Raw genomic sequence first — 17786 nt, forward strand, 5'->3', positions numbered from 1 at the left:
TGTCTTACTCTTTTTTTTTTCTTTTTTCTTTTTCTTCTTCAATGTTAGGGTGATAAGAAAGGTTTGTTCCAAACAAGAGGAGACTTTGTAGAAATATCTACAAACTGCAATATATGATCTTATTAAAACCTACTCTATAAAAATATATTTTGAATATCATTGGGAAGTTATTAATCAGGCTGAATATTAGAATGATAATAGAAAAATTATTTTGATGATATACTAGTATTTTTATAGTTATGTGAGTATATCATTTTTATAAAGATACTTGCTGAAATATTTAGTGGTAAAATATTAGGTCTACAATTAACTTTGAAATGGCTCAACCAAAAGAAGAAATTTAGCAAAATGTTAGCAGTGTTTGTGTATAGGTGGTTGTTTATTGTATTAATTATTGTTTATGTTTGATCTTTTTTTAAATAAAAAGGTTTTCAAAAAGTTGTTTCCTCTGAGTTTTAGATTCATTTGTCCATGTCTGCTAGTTAGATCTGTGTAAACCTATAAGTACCTTAAACTCAACATGTCCCACCTGAACTATTATTTCCTGGTCTTTTTGTTACAGTATGTACTTTTCCCAGAGGGTTGTTTCTACCTATACTTTACTTAGCATCTCTACTTTTAGAAATCCTTTTCCTACATACCAATAGCATAAATAATAACCCCTGTTACATATGCCATTGTGGTATACTGTTACAGCATTGTGTTAAAACAGCTGTTTCTATTTCCATAGCATCCATTTGTTGCTGAGCTCCTTAAGTGATAATCTTCAATGTTCAGAATCTTTGAACTGAACTGTTGAAATGTATTTTCCTCCATTCACCTGAGAATTTCATCTTCCTTGGGATTGCTGACTTTTTCAAAGTGTGAAAGAAACTTGATTATTTTGATCCAGGCCTTGAATGAGTATCAGCCAATTAAGCCTATAATTATTTTGGCATTTAATAGTTGGTAATTTCTATAGCCAAGGTGATCACTAAATGAGGTTGTGCCTTGTCTTTGAAAGGTGGGAAGAAGAACGCTATCCTGAAGGCATCAAGTGGAAATTCTTAGAACATAAAGGTCCTGTATTTGCTCCACCATATGAGCCCCTTCCAGAGAGTGTCAAGTTTTACTATGATGGTGAGTTGTTCCAAATTGTCTGATTCTTGGCCAAGAAAAGGTGTCTGCTTCTATTTAGGGATAGAAAATGAGGAAGAATCCTACTTTCTATTTATTTTTAGTTATTACATGGTTTCAAGAAAGAGGCATCAGGTGTTTACTTAACTTTAAAGGCCCATTTGCTACTGAAAAGGGAACTGTTAACATAATCCAGAAACGGTCCAATTACATGGTTCACAGTCCATGGTCCTCAAGCTAAAGGTTTTTGTTTTTAAGGTTTTTTGATAGTTGTATATGGACAGCATACCTTTATTTTATTGGTTTATTTTTATGTGGTGCTAAGGATTGAACCCATTGTCTCATACATGCTAGGCAAGCACTCTACCACTGAGCTACAACCCCAATCCACTAGAGGTTTTTATCTGAATGTGATTTCCTTGGACCAACTCAGTGCAATGGAGTAGTTAGAAAAGTCTAATTTTAATGGTAATATTTTGTTTTAGGGATAATAATGCAGGCCAACAAGCTGCTTATCACTAAAAATAGTATTAGTATTTGGTGGAAGATTAATTACTCTACTGTCAGCCTCTGGGTAGGACTACTTGAATCTGTTATTCATCTTCGTAATATAACAATATGCCTTTGGTATATATGCAGTCAAGTCTGATAAGTTGCTTTAAAGAAATACCTGCCTGGGTGGGTCTCTTAGAACCTTCAGAATTGTGTCTTAGCCATCACCAATTTTTTCTATACTTGTGTTGACAGATTTGAAAATAGCCTTCTGTTGTCAGTGCAGCAATACACAGATGATAATGTTCAGTTGATTTCCTTCATTCCAAGAGCTCTATGCAGTAATAGCTAGAATGCTTATGTGCTTAAGGGTTTGAGGTTTCTTACCAGAATGGATCTGGGCAATAGCTATTGAATAGGTGTGGAGTAGGATTGGGTGCTTCTGAACCAAGTGGTCTACTGACCAAACTTTGAGAAACACTGGAAAAAAAGACTGCTGAAAAGCACTGGTGACAAAACTTTTGAGAGCTCTGGTACATCTTTTTGCTTACCAACAGTGGCTTCAGTGCCACAGATCCTTATGGGTCTAAGGTAGTATAGGTTGAACATCCCAGATTTGAAATCTAGATGCTCCAAAATCTGAAAATATTTTTTGAGCACCAGCCTGACATACCAGATAGTGAAACTTTGTTTTATGCTTAAGAATATTTTAAAAAAATTACATAAACTTGCCTTCAGGCTTTGTATGTATGAAACATAAATGAATTTTGTGTTAGACTTGGGTCCCATTCTCAGTATTTCTCATCATGTTAATGCAAATAGTACAACATATAAAAAGGGGGAAAAACACTTGAAATCCTAAATACTCTAGTTATAAGCATTTTGGATAATGGATGCTCAATTGTAAGTCATACTGAAGGACTGGGTCTATAAGTGAGAAAAAGGACAAGTGTGGTAAGCCAGAATTTTTTTAAAAAATTTATTTGTTCTAATTAGTTGTACATGCTAGTTTGATTAATTAGTTGTACAATGCAGTTTGATTCATTGTACAAGTTGGAGCGCAACTTTTTATTTCTCTGGTTGTACACGATGTAGAGTTGCACCATATGTGCAGTCATACATGTACCTAAGGTAACGATGTTCATCTCATTCCATCATCATTCCTGCCCCCATGCCCTCTCCCCTCACCCCTTTGCCCAAATTCCTCCATTCTCTGCAAGCTCTCCCCCCCCCCCCCCCACACACACACACACTCCCCACATTACGGATTAGCATCCACTTACCAGAATATTCAGTCTTAAGTTTTGGGGGATTGGCTTACTTCACTTAGTATGATATCCTCCAACTCCACCCATTTACCTCCAGTGGCACAATCAGTTAGCGTTTGGAACTTATACAGAATTTCTTTTTTTTTAAAGGATATATTCCTGTGTTCAAATACCAAGACTATCATAAGGTACAGGTATTCTGGGAAAGATATAAAAAATTATTAATAAAACTCAACCACAAAAGCCTCACTTTGAGGTTCAAAGAGATTGAAGGGAAAAGCTAGATTTTCTAGTCTTGGGATTTCTCTTTTCAAAATGGGAAGGCAAGGCCTAGATTAGTTGTTGTCACGGTCCTTTCCCTCATTCTTTAAAAAAAAAATTTTTTTTACCTTTATTTTTTATATGGTGCTGAGGATTGAACCCAGTGCCTCTCACAGCTACCCAATCACTCAACCACTGAGCTGGAACCCCAGCCCATCCTTTCCCCCATTCTTGCCTAGTCCTTCAGTTCTAGAGTTTTAACATTTCTCAGTTAGATTTCCCTCTGGGAGTTCTTCCTTTGATTGTGAAAACTCCCACTCTGTAGTAAGTCAAAGAGTATTGATTCCTTAGCTCAAATTGATAATGTCAATGCTGCCTACTCTCTGGGAAAGAGAATTCTCAGATTCCTTTAGAACCTGCCAGGGAAGGTGGGGGTAATGGCTGACTGAAGTAGTGAATCCTGCCTCTTCAAAGGACCTTCAGTTTTCAGCTCTGACTCAGCAATTTCCTTTTACTGGAGATAACCCTTTTCTATAAAATATGACCATTGCCAGGAATCTTCAAGTCATCCTCCCACTACCCTGCAGCAGGGAGCTGATATTTAATCTTTTGACAGCTTATTTTATTTTATTTTTTTTTTTAAATTATTTTTAAGTTTTAGGTGGACACAATATCTTTATTTTACGTTTATGTGGTGCTGAGGATCGAACCCAGTGCCTCATGCATGCTAGGCAAGCACTCTACCACTTAGCCACAACCCCAACCCCTGACAGCTTATTTTAAACAAGACAAGTTACAATTACTTCCTCTATTGGGACAGAATTCAGTAAGATAGCCCTGAGTGTCTTTCTCTCTCTCTCCCCCTCCCCCCCAAATACTATTAATACATGGTATATACCAAACATACCAGAGAACAATTCACATTTTTCTTAATCATTTATTTTATTCTTAGTGGCTTAATATCTTCATTTACATTGGAAGCATATCAATTCTACTGTCATCTGGTTCAGGCCTGAGTTCTGTGAAGAGCTGGCAGTCTCTAGATCTAGTTTATCCTCTCCAAGTCTTCCTTCCAAAACAGAAACTTCAGGGGATTGAGAAGGGAAAGCTGCGCCACCTGTTGGTCTTTTAAATGATAGCCAAATAGGTTCTTTTTTGTCTACTATGAGTTTGAATTTTGTGATACAGTTCCCCATATTCCTACAGTCAGGGGATGAGATGTCTTCTGAGTTTACAGCAAATGGATTTCTGGTTAAATTTTAGGTTTCTATATTAAATGTGAACTCCTTTAATTGAATTGTTAATATTAGTCAGATGCTATTATTAGGGCATGTATTGGTTCATAAAGTTGGATGTACAAGGAAAAAATGGAAATTGTTCTGTTCAAAGTACTCTTTGAAAAGTAGATTTAACTCCAAAGTGCTTTTCTTTTATTGCTTTTTATCTAATTAAGATATGCAAAACCACTAGGCTCTATCCACATTTGCTTTACCAGTAAGCAGGGCTTTTTAAGAGCAGCTTTTACATAAACACTGCATGCTATGAGGAACCCTAGCCATCCCTTGTGCTATGGATGAATACTGTTTTTGTAAAAGGCAGCCTCATAGTTCCTGTATTCCAGTGCAGTGCATTGCAAACCCTCGTGAATATGATTCTCATTCAAATACAGTTTCTGATTCAGTAGGTCTAGGGTTAGGGCCCAGTATTCTATATTTCTGACAAAATTCCCTCATGATATTAATGCTTTTTTGGTCTTTTTAACACATACTTCTAGTAGCAATGTTCTCTGAGGTCTTATTTAAGCTTTATGGGAAATCTGGGCTTGCCTGCGCTAGCTATATATATATATATATATAATTTTTAAAAATTCATATTCCACCCACTTAACTTTGAAGAAGAAAGATGCCTATTTGTTTTCCCTGCAATTCCTTTCTTCTGCTCCCTTCCCTATCCCTTCCTCCCCTTCTTGAACAGAGGCTGCTTAGCTTAGCAGTGGCAGGACTCCCTCTGAGGACTTGATTTTTAAAAACCATTGAAGAGGTGTAAAGGACCCTGCTTGCTGAAAGGAAAAGGAAGAGTGACTGGGCCTTCCCCCAAGTCATCCTTGTCCTGAGCAGGCACCTGGGAACAGTTAACTGGCATAGTCTCCAAAAATAAGCCAGGTAAATATCTCCAAAAGAGGAGGAGAATTTAAACAAGTAGATGTAAATCAGTATATTGTCTTTGTTGTAACTGTCACCAGACCTTTTTACCATTCCATAAGATGGTAAATTGGTTATTAAAGTCTCCGGTACTCAGTATTTACATTTAGAATATAAATATTATACCTTACTTCTTGGAACCACTTTTTCTTCTAGGTAAAGTCATGAAGCTGAGCCCCAAAGCAGAAGAAGTAGCTACGTTCTTTGCAAAAATGCTCGACCATGAATATACTACTAAGGAAATATTTAGAAAAAATTTCTTTAAAGACTGGAGAAAGGTACTATAGTCCATGTATTAGATCCTTAGTGGCTTTCAAAAATGTTGGTCAAATACTAAGTATAAATTATGATTTTACAAAAAATTCCCTGATATAAAATCTGAGTTTTATGAATCTTGTTGTATTACAAATTGTATATTTTTTGTCTGTTTACTTAATATATTATGGGTAATTTCTATCTAAGAAATCTTTTTTTTTTCTCTCAGCTCTCATATAACTGCAGGAGGGTGTTTAATCAGATTAAGACAAACAGAAAACCTCAATCCAGTTAAACAAAGGAAAATTTGACTCTAGGACTTCCCTCTGCTATTGCAGAGATGTTTATCTCACATCTCATTTGTCTTGATTCTTGTTCATTTTATTTAACCTACTTTCTGCTCTAAAACCACATGTATCTATTGAGGTGGTTTTTAAAACTCTATTATTCTCAATTTGTGACTAAAGAACTAAAGTTTGTCTCCTGAACTAGCTCTGAATATCAGATTTAATGAGTGAGTAGAGCAGGGATAATGTTGCTGAGAGACAATGAGTATGGAACTGTTCCTCTCATCACTAAAGTAATTGCTCATATCCATGTCTCTCAAAGTTTTATTCATCTACCTGAGATTTGTGGCAATTTGCCAAGAGCCCAAGAAACCACATAAGAGTAATCTTTATCTCCCCCTTTTCTTTTGACTAGGAAATGACTAATGAAGAAAAAAATACAATCACCAGTCTAAGCAAATGTGATTTTACCCATATGAACCAGTATTTCAAAGCTCAGTCAGAAGCTCGGAAACAGATGAGCAAAGAAGAAAAATTGGTACTACAGAATTTATTAAACCTCTAGAGAATTTTGGAATAGTGATTAATTCATTTAATTTCTTCTTAGTTCTTTGGGACACATCATTGACGTCAGTATTATCTCACTGTTCTATGCTAAAGATTTTTAGGATTCTGAACCTAATAAAGTAAATTTTCCTAAGGGTTTTATTTAGAGGGGAAATTGTGAATGAATAAGAATTATATTCATTAGCTCAATATAAGATCCCTGATGTTGTTCCATTGAAAACCTGTCCCACAGTGGTACTAGATATTAAGGATTTAAGAATCAACCATGTACCTCCCTATTCTTTGATTTGTTTTACTTTGAAATCTAGTCACACTTATCCACTTTTAGTCTTGGCCATCCTCATTGCTGAAGGGTCTTTCTAGTATCTAGCACATATTTTTTTTGTACATGCTGCCTGTTTGTGTAAAAAAGTTTAATTGAACAGACACATCTACTTATTTATATATTCTCTGTTGCTTTTATTCAGTAGTAGCAGAGATCAGTAGTTGCAACAGAGACCCTTCCCTTTATTCCCACCTGGAACCTAAAATATTTTATCTAGAAAAAGTTGGTAACACATAATCTAGAAGAATTCAGGCTAGATTTTTATTAAGTTAAGGATGTTAAAGGATTCTTTATACTTCAAGGCCCTGTAGTTTCAGTTTTTTAAAGGGCCTGTCATGCTTACATAATCATTTGGGGGGTGGTACCGAGGATTGAGCTCAGAGACACTCAACCACTGAGCCACATCCCCAACCCTGTTTTGTATTTTATTTAGAGACAGGGTCTCACACCTAATTTTTACTGAGGCTGGCTTTGAACTCGAAATTCTCCTGTCTCGGCCTCCCGGAGCTGCTGGGATTGTAGGTGTGCACCACTGCGCCCAGCTCTATATATTAATTGAATTTAACATTTATTTATTTTAGGTCTTAAGTTTAAAAATTACTGAGTCACTTTAAGAATGATAATTGCATCAGATGTTTTTACTCTTAGGTTAATCTTTTAACTAATATTCCAAATTAGTGAAATTTAGTGTATTATTTACTTCAGGTTTTTTTTTGTTTTGTTTTTGTTTTTTAAGACCACTTTGGAGCTTTGTTCTTGAAATGGTGATTCAAATATAAAAAGCTTTTATTAACATGACCTTCTTAGCCCCTGCCAAAGACGCAACCAACAAATTTTGTTTCTACCCACAAAGCAGCAGAACTTGGTTATCAATATAAGATGGTGAACAGTTGACAGAAGATAAGGAGGTTGGAACTCCCCCTCCCCCCACAAGAGGAGGAGCAAGTATCACAAAGTATATATACCCATAAACCTAAGAAATAATCCATGAAACAAGTTTGTCTAGGCTTTAAAAACCCTTATGAAATACTTTTTAACCAAATGGCTTTGGCTTTTGTGAAGCACTTTTTAAAGTTATATTTTAAAACACCCAGATAATACTTGTAAACACATATTGTTTAAAATAGAGGAATTAGCCCAGCAAGGTAGCACATGCCTTTCTGTAATCCCTGTGGCCAGGAGGCTGAGGCAAGAGGATTTCCAGTTCAAAGCCAGCCTCAGCAAAAGCAAGGCGCTAAGTAACTGAGTGAGACCTTGTCTCTAAAATAAAATACAAAATAGGGCTGGGGATGTAGCTCAGTGAGCAAGTGCTCCTGAGTTCAATCCCCAGTACCAAAAAAAAAAAAAAAGGAATCAGATTTTTTTTTGTGTGTAGTCAGGTTCTTCTTGCCTCACCCCCGCCCTGTACCAGGACTAGGGATCACACACAGGGCCTTGAGCATGCCCTTTAGCCAGACTCCCCACCAGTGAGCTATATCCCCAGTGCTGAGAAGTCAGTTTTGAATCTGTAGTTGAGGTTAGTTGTTCTAGGTAGATTTTTAGGGGGAGGATTTTATTGTCTCTGAAAAATCTACCAGATGTTTTCTTATACTTTAATTTATTTCTTAGTGATTTTTGACCTTTTCTTCCACAAGAGATTAAAAAAAAAAATAGGTGAGCAGAGAACAGCAGTTTGAATCCATTTTGATTACTTTGCTATATTCCAGAAAATCAAAGAGGAAAATGAAAAATTGCTGAAAGAATATGGCTTTTGTATTATGGATAACCATAGAGAGAGGATTGCCAACTTCAAGATAGAGCCTCCCGGGCTTTTCCTTGGCCGTGGCAACCATCCAAAGACCGGCATGCTGAAAAGAAGGATCATGCCTGAGGATATAATCATCAACTGTAGCAAGTAAGTACGACAGTTATTTTTTAGGTCAGAAATGAGGTGAAGGGCTTCCTTTATTGCCAATAGTTAGGACTGTTCTCCATGTTAGTGAGGACTGTTTAGGAAGGAGTAAGAGCAACATGGTATATTTCTGTGGGTAGATCTCCCGAGTGTTTTTTAGGTTGAGTTACAAGGAGAAAATTTGGAAGTAAATGCCCAGCAGATACGTAAGGTGAAATTGTTTCTTTCTTCTCATTTCTCTGCTTTCTTATTTTCATAGAGATGCCAAGGTTCCTTCTCCTCCTCCGGGACATAAGTGGAAAGAGGTCCGGCATGATAATAAAGTTACTTGGTTAGTCTCTTGGACACAGAACATCCAAGGTTCCATTAAATACATCATGTTAAATCCCAGTTCACGAATCAAGGTAAGGACTAAGGACTGATCCCATTAGTGGGGTTAATAATCTTTTTAATTTTTTTTTTTTTAGTTATGCATGATAGAATCCATTCTGATTTACAAGCATGGAATATATCTTATTCTAATTAGGATCCCAGTCTTGTGGATGTACATGATGGTGAGCTTCACTGTGGTGTATTCATATATGTATATAGGAAAGTTATGTTAGATTCATTCTACTGTATTTCCTATTCCTATCCCTCTCCCTTCCCATGATTCCCCTTTGTCTAATCCACTGAACTACTGTTTCCCACCCACATCCCCTTATTGTGGATTAGCATCCACATCTCAGAGAAAACATTTGAATTTTGATTTTCTGGGATTTACTTGTTTTACTTAGTATGATAGTTTCCAGATCCATTCATTTACTGATAGATGTCATAAACTCATTCTTAATGGCTAAGTAATATTCCATTATGTATGTATATAACAATTTCTTTATCCATTTAACTATTTTCTTTATCCATTTATCTGTTGATGGGCATCTAGATTGGTTTCCATAGCTTAGCTATTATGAATGGTGCTTGGTGCTGCTGTGTCACTGGTGTGGCTGTGTCACTGTAGAATCTTGATTTTTATTTTTTCTTTTTTTACTCCTTTGGAATTATACTAAGTAGTGGGCTAACTGGGTTAAATGGTGGTTCCATTCCTAGTTTTTTGAGGAGTCTCCATACTGCTTTACAGACTGTTGCACTAATTTGCAGTCCACCAAGTCCCATCAACGATGTATAAGTGAATTTACCCTTTTTGCCTACAGCTTCCCCCACATTTATTATTACTTTTATTCTTGATATTTGCCATTCTGATTGAGGTGAGATGAAATCTTAGTTTAGTTTTCATTTATATTTCTTTCTTTATTTTTTATGTGGTACTAAGGATCAAACTCAGTGCCTCACATGTGTAAGGTAGGCGCTCTACCACTGAGCCACACTCCCAACCCCTCATTTATATTTCTTAATAATCTGTTTTTGTTGAATGTTCTCTCCATCTAGACTAATAGACAATAAACCTTCCCACTAAAAAAGACAAGTACTTTCACGGTTAGCATTCTCTGGTAACCTCCCTAAAGTGTCTCATTGTAATTGGTCACATTGTAATTTTACTCGTTTATGAATGTACAAATATTTACTAAAATCCCAGTATGTGCCAGGCACAGCATATGCATAGCACAAGGAATTACATTGACTAAACAGGACAGATACAGTCCCTGCCATCATCCCTGCTACTGTCTGGTAGACAGAATGCGATATAAGGAGTAATAAACATATATTGATTTCCATAGCTCTCTTCCTCTATTCTGCTTTCTTGACTCTTGAGAAAAAGAATGTGAATTCTCTGAATCTGGAAAGACTAAAATCTAATCTAGTCTTACATACCTTTTCTAGCTTCCTAAGTTCTCACCTGGGTAAATTCCATCAAAACCAGATGGGATGATGTCTGTAAAAGCACATCATAAACTACGTGTTTTGGTTTTTATTGATAGTTTCTGAAAGAAGAAACTGTCTTGTTAGCCATTGGCTATATACCTGGCTTTGCTGACATACATGAAAATGTGAACAGCAACCTAAAAAACACTCAGGGAATTACTTCTCTATAGACAGTGACTTTTACATTTAGAAGACTGAGACTAAAAACCTTAGTCTTGGTTTGTAGGGATTTAACATCTTTTTAAGGTGTGAAAGCCACATTAAAAGGCTAAGTAGATTGTCATTTACACTACATTTTCTTGCTTATTGCCTTGTGTTTCTAATGAAAAATACTCATCTACATATTTTGCCCCTATCAATTGAAAAATTACTTTAACTAGAATAAATAAAGAATCAGAAAAAGAACTCCTAAGCAAGTCATTTAAAGAAACATTATTTCTTAAATAACACAAAGCTCTAGGGCTACAAAAGTAGATAAACAATGCTTTTAGCCCTCAAAGAATTTGTAGGCCACCGATGGGCTGTTCTGGTAAAAATTCAACTGTGACAGAAGAAAGATAAAAATTAAATGTTTTAGATAAACAGAAAGCAGTTATTACCAGCATTAGAGATCAAGAACAATTTTATAAAGGAAATTAGGCTAAAACTAAGTCTTAAAAGAGCTTCAAATAGAAATAATTGTGTGGTTATGAACAGAGAGAGACAGAACATGTTGAGGAATAGAGGGTGTGAATAGGAATAACAAAAATAATTATCAAGGGGCTGGGGTTATGGCTCAGCGGTAGAGCGCTTGCCTCGTACATGCAAGGTCCTGGGTTCGATCCTTAGCACCACATAAAAATAAATAAATAAGTAAATAAATAAAGTTATTGTGTACAACTACAAAAAATATTTTAAAAGTTAATAATAATTATCAAGTAATGATGATCACACAACATTTTAGTGTTGAATTCTGTTATTTACCACAATATTAAAATAATCAAAATAATGGATATTGTGTTGTTAAAAAGGATTTATGCTTGATTTGAGTCTCTTAACATCTATAACAGACACATACTTATGCCTCCCTTTTATACAGGAGTAAATTTAGCCTGTGGGAGCCAAAAAACTTATCCATGATTTGATTACTGCTAACCCTAACTTCATTTCTCTTAGATTCTAATTTAGATCTTCAGTCTCCTTAGACTTTCCTGTGACATCCTACTGCCACATTATAGCCACCTTTAAATGACATGTTGAAGAGAAGACCATTTTTTTCCTCTTTGTGAAGGACCATTGGAGAACTAATTGAATTGGAGGAGTGTCTTGACTATAGGTAGCCTAGCTTAAGCAAGATTTTAGAGGCATGGGCATATAATCACACCAAATATAAATTGTTAGAAATGCTGCAAAACAGAAGAACCAGGGTATCAGTAGAGAGTGTACCAGGGACCTCATCTGGCCTCTGGGATTCAGGGAAGACTTTTCCAAGGAGTTAACATTTAAGGTTAGATTTATGGGTGGGATGAGTTGGATTTTATCCCTGAAGCAAATATAGGAATGGGTATTTGGCCAGAGAAAATATCCTTTTGAAATCCTTGAGGGGAGAAAGAGCTTGGTGGTTTTGAGGACAGAAAGAAGGCTTGGTATGCATGGAGGAATAATAAAGAGCCTGAGGCTGAGTGCAGTGGTGGGTGCACACCTGTAATCCCAGCAGCTCTGGAGAGCTGAGGCAGGAGAATCGCAAGTACAAAGCCAGCCTTGGCAACTAAGTGAGACCCCATCTCAAAAGATTAAAAAAAGGTGTGGGTGGGGATGGGGGTCTATGGTTAAGCACCCTTGAGTTCAATCCCCAGTACACATACACACACACACACAAAGGGGGGGGCATGAGAGTAGGCTATAGAGGGAAGCAGGTTCTCTGTCTCTAATTCTCTTTTAAATTTCTTTTTTATTATTATCTTAGTCCAAAAGTATGCCACTGACCTGGGTTTTTGAAAGTCCAGAAACAATAATAATAATACCAGACTTGATTTCTGGAAACTAACTGATAATTCTGACTGATTGCTGCTTTGTGGAGACTAGATTGGACCCAAACAGCTGGGATTCTAATAGGAGACTATTGTATTCTATGTTAAGAAATTGTAATGACTAGACAGATAATGGCAAAAATGGGGATGGAGAGCCAATGAACAAATTCCAAATATGTGAATGATGTATACTTGTACAATAATAAACAAGAGTTGATTATAACAGCCTTTCTGAAGATAGAGATCCTTAGATGGGCCAGGTGGAGTACCTCAAAAACAGAAAGCTGCCGTGTGTGGTAGCAGACGCCTATAATCCCAGCAGCTTGGAGGGATTATGAGTTCAAAGCCAGCCTCAGCAAAAGCAAGGCATTAAGCAACTCAGCAAAACCTGTCTCTGAATAAAATACAAAATAGGGTTGGGGATATGGCTCCGTGGTTGAGTGCCCAAGTTCAATCCCTGGTGCATGCACGTGCGCACACACCCCTCCAAGAAAAAGCAGAAAGCCAACCAGTTTTATTGCAGACATCATCCAGATAACTGCTTTACACAGTAAGCATTTACTCAAGTTTCTCAGTTATGATTATGGTAGTGAACCTTGAATTCACCCAAAGGTAGGCCCTGCCTAGATACCTTGTACCCAAAATAGAATGCCTGACTCTGATCAACTGGGGATGGGATTCCAAGAAGAGTCATGGTAGGCCTGGAAGAGTAGTGTCAGTGGGGAGTCAACTTCTTGAACTTGGTCTCAGTCCTCTCTTAATCTGTCTTCCACTCAGGATAACAGTATTCTGCAGAGGTTGGAGTTTGAATGCTTTTCAACTTTGCATTGCCACCCAGAGAAGCAGTGCAAGCACAGAACTATACAAGCATATTAGGGGTTTGACCTTTAACGAAACATTTCAAATATACAAGAATACAAGTTTTAACTTAGGTGTGTTATTAGGATCACTCTATAGCTTGTCTACTCAGCTTTGGTTTTGAGATTTTATTGTCTTTAACATTAACACTTTTAATTTATCCATTTTATTTATGATATGGTGTTTTAGTAGATAAAAAAGAGACACTTAGGCTTTTTTCAGTCTTGTTACTAGAAACAGTGTAAACTGAAAGCAACAGGGATAAGCATATTTCTTAGAGGCCATATCTCCTGCTAAATCTAGACAGGGTGGCTTCTGCTCCCACCCCCATCCCAGTGTCCTTATTTTGAGAGAATCTTGGATCCTTATTCCAGGAGAGTTTGTCTAGTGGTATATATTTTTTTCTTAGTGGCATCTTGTATGAATGACATACTGTTTGGGTTTTTCTAAACCCTTTTTCTCTCACTCCTACCTTAATCTCAATGGGATGACTAAGGAATGGAGCAAATGTAACCCAAGTGTACTCAAGCCCATAGGCCCTGTGTGCACTGGAGTGATTGGAAAGAGCCTTTCAGGTCCCTTTTTTCCTGTGTGAGTGTGTAAGAATAATTCTCAGAGAGATTCGTCACTGACGTGTACATGAAGACAGCTTATGACAAACTTCTTCTTATTCACCCTTTTAAATATCAAAACGCACTTAGAAAATTCCGCCAGAAATTTCCCACTCCCCAGGAAATAAGACTTAGATATTTCTTCTGCCTCACCAGCTACTAAATCACCCATCCACAACTGAACCTCTCTGTTTAGCCAAATATGTCCCTATAAATAGTATGCATACATGATCATGGGAGAATGCTGATGACTCCTTAGCCCGCCTACAAAAGCTTTAATTTCTGAACATTTGCTAGGATCTAAAAGTAGTGGGCATTTCTTGCTCTGTACCCCATGCCCCTGCATGTACAGAGGTTGGTTACCTTGACCACAGTTCTTGGTTCTCAAGTACTGTGGGTTCATGGCATAGGTGGAAACAGTCATAGTGGGTAGAAGTCACTACCTCTTTACTTTGTTGGTGAAGTTGGAGAATTAAGAGCAGAATTATTAGGTTCTTAAGTTCCTTCCTTTCCTGTCTTCATGTCATGTAGTCAGTTTTGTGCCTTGTAATACTCCCTGCTTCTTTGGGATTTTTTTCCCCTTCTTTATCCTTCTCACTCAACAGTATTTATCCTTGGTTATGAATCTGTGTGTATTCATCATGGCAGCAGAAATTGCTCTTCTCTGTTGTCTAGTTTGTCTTTTTACATATTTTAATGGCCCTTCTTTGGCTTTAGAATCAATTTTTAAACATTACACAAAAATTTTAATGCCCCCCCCCCCCCCAAGAAAAAACAACTTCCAGAAACATTGTTCTTTCAGTCTAATCATGGAATACTTTTAAATATTTTAAATGCAAAAGTTAGAAAATGGTGAATGATTATAGCTGTTCCTGGAAGTAATTTTGTACCTTGGTAATTATATGTTGTAGTCTTTGATTCTGCCTCTTTGACAGCCCCATCAAACTGTGAATGGTTGTCTTAAATTTAATGGAATTCAGTGGTAACAGAAAACTGCTATTGGGTCACATATTCAGTAGCAAAACTGTGATGCTGATGAGGAAATGGGAATGTTTATACTCTCTGACAGAAAGGGGACATACACAGCAGTCACACAGGAGCCAGTTATGATTGACAGGGAAAATGGGGCAAGCATGTGTTCTTTACCAGGTTAAATGCCCCAGACTTACTTTCTTTTCAGTTCTGTGTTTTTCAACCTTGCTTAATCTCAAGGTCCTTCTCTTTGGTTCAGATTTCTGAACTTGAATATAAGTCTGTCTTATTCCCCAGTTGCTAAACAAACCATTTGGGGTTGGTCTTTGCAGGGTGAGAAAGACTGGCAGAAATATGAGACTGCTCGGCGGCTGAAGAAGTGTGTGGACAAAATCCGAAACCAGTATCGAGAAGATTGGAAGTCCAAAGAGATGAAAGTCCGGCAGAGAGCTGTAGCACTATACTTTATTGACAAGGTAGGAAAAGCTTTCAGTCAACATTAGCCATGGCTCTGCCAAGATCTGTGCCAAGTCCTAGGGAGTGGGGGTTGGTAGCCGTGACACCCTGACAATCACCATCTTGCTTGCATCAAGCCTGGCCCAGTAAGGAAGGCAGTGTTGGAGCAAGAGGCATCCACAGTCTATCTGAGTATGGTCTGCATAACAGGATTCGCATGAATCTGAACTTGTTGGAAATACTGTGATGTTTTAAACTCTTTTCAATCATGACCCAAAATAGAAAAGTTTAGATCACAACCAACACATATATACTTGTTTTTTTCTGTAACTGAATCAAAAGTTGCACAAACTGGTATAACTTAAAACTTTAGAAAAGAAAAAGAATTCTATTTTTCACTGCCTATATTTCAGCACAATTCTGAATTGTTGCAAAATTAAGACACTAGTTTTTGGGGTTTGATTGCCCAGAGTCGAAATATTATCCTCATTTTGTTGCCTTTTTTAAAAATTCTTTCTTTCGTCTCTCTTTTCAATGATGGAAAAGAGAAACTTGGATCTTTATATGTTTAGTGTCCCTGTAGCTTTCATAGAAAAATCATCTGTAGAATCCATAGTTTTCAGACTATGCAGACTGATGCTCTGTTCCCAAGGAGAATTGAGAGGCTGCTCTTTTGAGTTTCCTAGAGATGCTATAAGGTTCACATATTTTCGTTCATGCTAATCTTTTTCTTATCTGTCTTCCCTGGGCAGCTTGCTCTGAGAGCAGGCAATGAGAAGGAGGAAGGAGAAACAGCAGACACTGTGGGTTGCTGTTCACTTCGTGTGGAGCACATCAATCTTCACCCAGAATTGGATGGTCAGGAACATGTGGTAGAGTTTGACTTCCCTGGGAAGGACTCAATCAGATACTATAACAAGGTCCCAGTTGAGAGACGAGTAAGTTAATGTGGCATGTTTTTCCTGCCATGTTTTTTCATTTGTTTGTTCATTCACTAAGCATTTATTGAGGGCTTTTCATGTGCTCTGCACTTTGCTGGGCAATAGCAAAAATGACCTGAAGATAGGGGACAGGTATTACTTGTTGTGCTGTACACTTCCTGTCCCGCAACTTGTGCCACCTTCCTGGGTGTAAGAGGCCATCTTTTAAAGCAGTATTCAACATCTGTAGAGTTGGTCTTCAAAATAAACTCAATGTAAGATTGAACCCAGGGCTGGGGATGTGGCTCAAGTGGTAGTGTGCTCGCCTGGCATGCGTGCGGCCCGGGTTCGATCCTCAGCACCACATACAAAGAAAGATGTTGTGTCCGCCGAAAACTAAAAAATAAATATTAAAATTCTCTCTCTTTAAAAAAAAAAAGATTGAACCCAGTCATGCTGTTTTAATGATTTAACCACATCACAAAATGCCTTAGTCGTGTTGTGCATTTGTCACCTTGCCTCTTTACTCAGCCACACACCAAATGAGTAAAAGAGTTGATTTTTTAGTTTCCAGGTATTTTGAGCCCATCATTTCAGAGGTGCAGGTGATAGTCCCAGCCTAATCATTCTCAATGTATTGGGCTTGAACAAAAGACACATAAGATCCCAGTAATCTAGCCCCTTGGACAACAGTGTGTATCAATATAAATTCATGCAACTCATAAATAGTATATCGACGTAAAGGGAATATTTCTATTCTGTTCCTATGAAATACACACTGAAATATTTAGGGCTCAAGGGCTATGTTAACTAACCACAACTGGCTCAGAACAGATTATTATAACACAGAGAATCTGGGTAAAGAGTTATAGATTGTCCTTGTACTTTACTCTTTCTATTTAAGTTTGAAAATTAGCTCTAAAGATTTTTTTTTAATATTTATTTTCTAGTTATAGGTGGACTCAATATCTTTATTTTATTTTTATGTGGTGCTGGGGATCAAACCCAGTGCCTTACACATGGTAGGCAAGCGCTCTACCTCTGAGCCATAACCCTAGCCCTCTAAAGATTTTTTTTAAAAGAATAATAATTGGACTTCTCTTATTTCTTCTAGGTTTTTAAGAACTTGCAACTATTTATGGAGAACAAGCAGCCTGAGGATGATCTTTTTGATAGACTAAATGTGAGTGGACAAAGCACACTGGGCTGAAGGGAGTCCTAAACTGGGCCTTACAAGCTCCTAAAGGAGATGGTTGCCAGTGGGATGGTTCGAGGTCTTCCTTCAGCCAAGTCTGTCCCATGGCATTATGTGTACTTTTCCTCCGTCAGGGCAGACAGTGAATCTGGCCAGAAGCAGACACCTCTACTGCATAACAACTGCCAAAGTGCTGAGGTGGGGATAGATGAGCCCTGCCTTTTATTCTTCCCTGTTTC

General features: G+C 37.3%; 1 protein-coding gene across 2 annotated transcripts in view; it reads left to right on the forward strand.

The window, feature by feature from the left end:
• Top1 (DNA topoisomerase I) overlaps positions 1-17786 on the forward strand; it is a 79837-nt gene that overhangs the window by 53103 nt on the left and 8948 nt on the right. For both annotated transcript variants that reach the window (XM_071608930.1, XM_027945092.3), the window contains 8 exons: positions 1004-1119; positions 5495-5616; positions 6296-6418; positions 8479-8666; positions 8923-9067; positions 15309-15452; positions 16185-16370; positions 17467-17535. In XM_071608930.1, the coding sequence (XP_071465031.1) occupies positions 1004-1119; positions 5495-5616; positions 6296-6418; positions 8479-8666; positions 8923-9067; positions 15309-15452; positions 16185-16370; positions 17467-17535 (1093 nt within the window). The remainder of the gene's footprint in view (positions 1-1003; positions 1120-5494; positions 5617-6295; positions 6419-8478; positions 8667-8922; positions 9068-15308; positions 15453-16184; positions 16371-17466; positions 17536-17786) is intronic.

Source organism: Marmota flaviventris, chromosome 2 (genome assembly GCF_047511675.1).
Source record: "Marmota flaviventris isolate mMarFla1 chromosome 2, mMarFla1.hap1, whole genome shotgun sequence".
Classification (NCBI taxonomy): domain Eukaryota; kingdom Metazoa; phylum Chordata; class Mammalia; order Rodentia; family Sciuridae; genus Marmota; species Marmota flaviventris.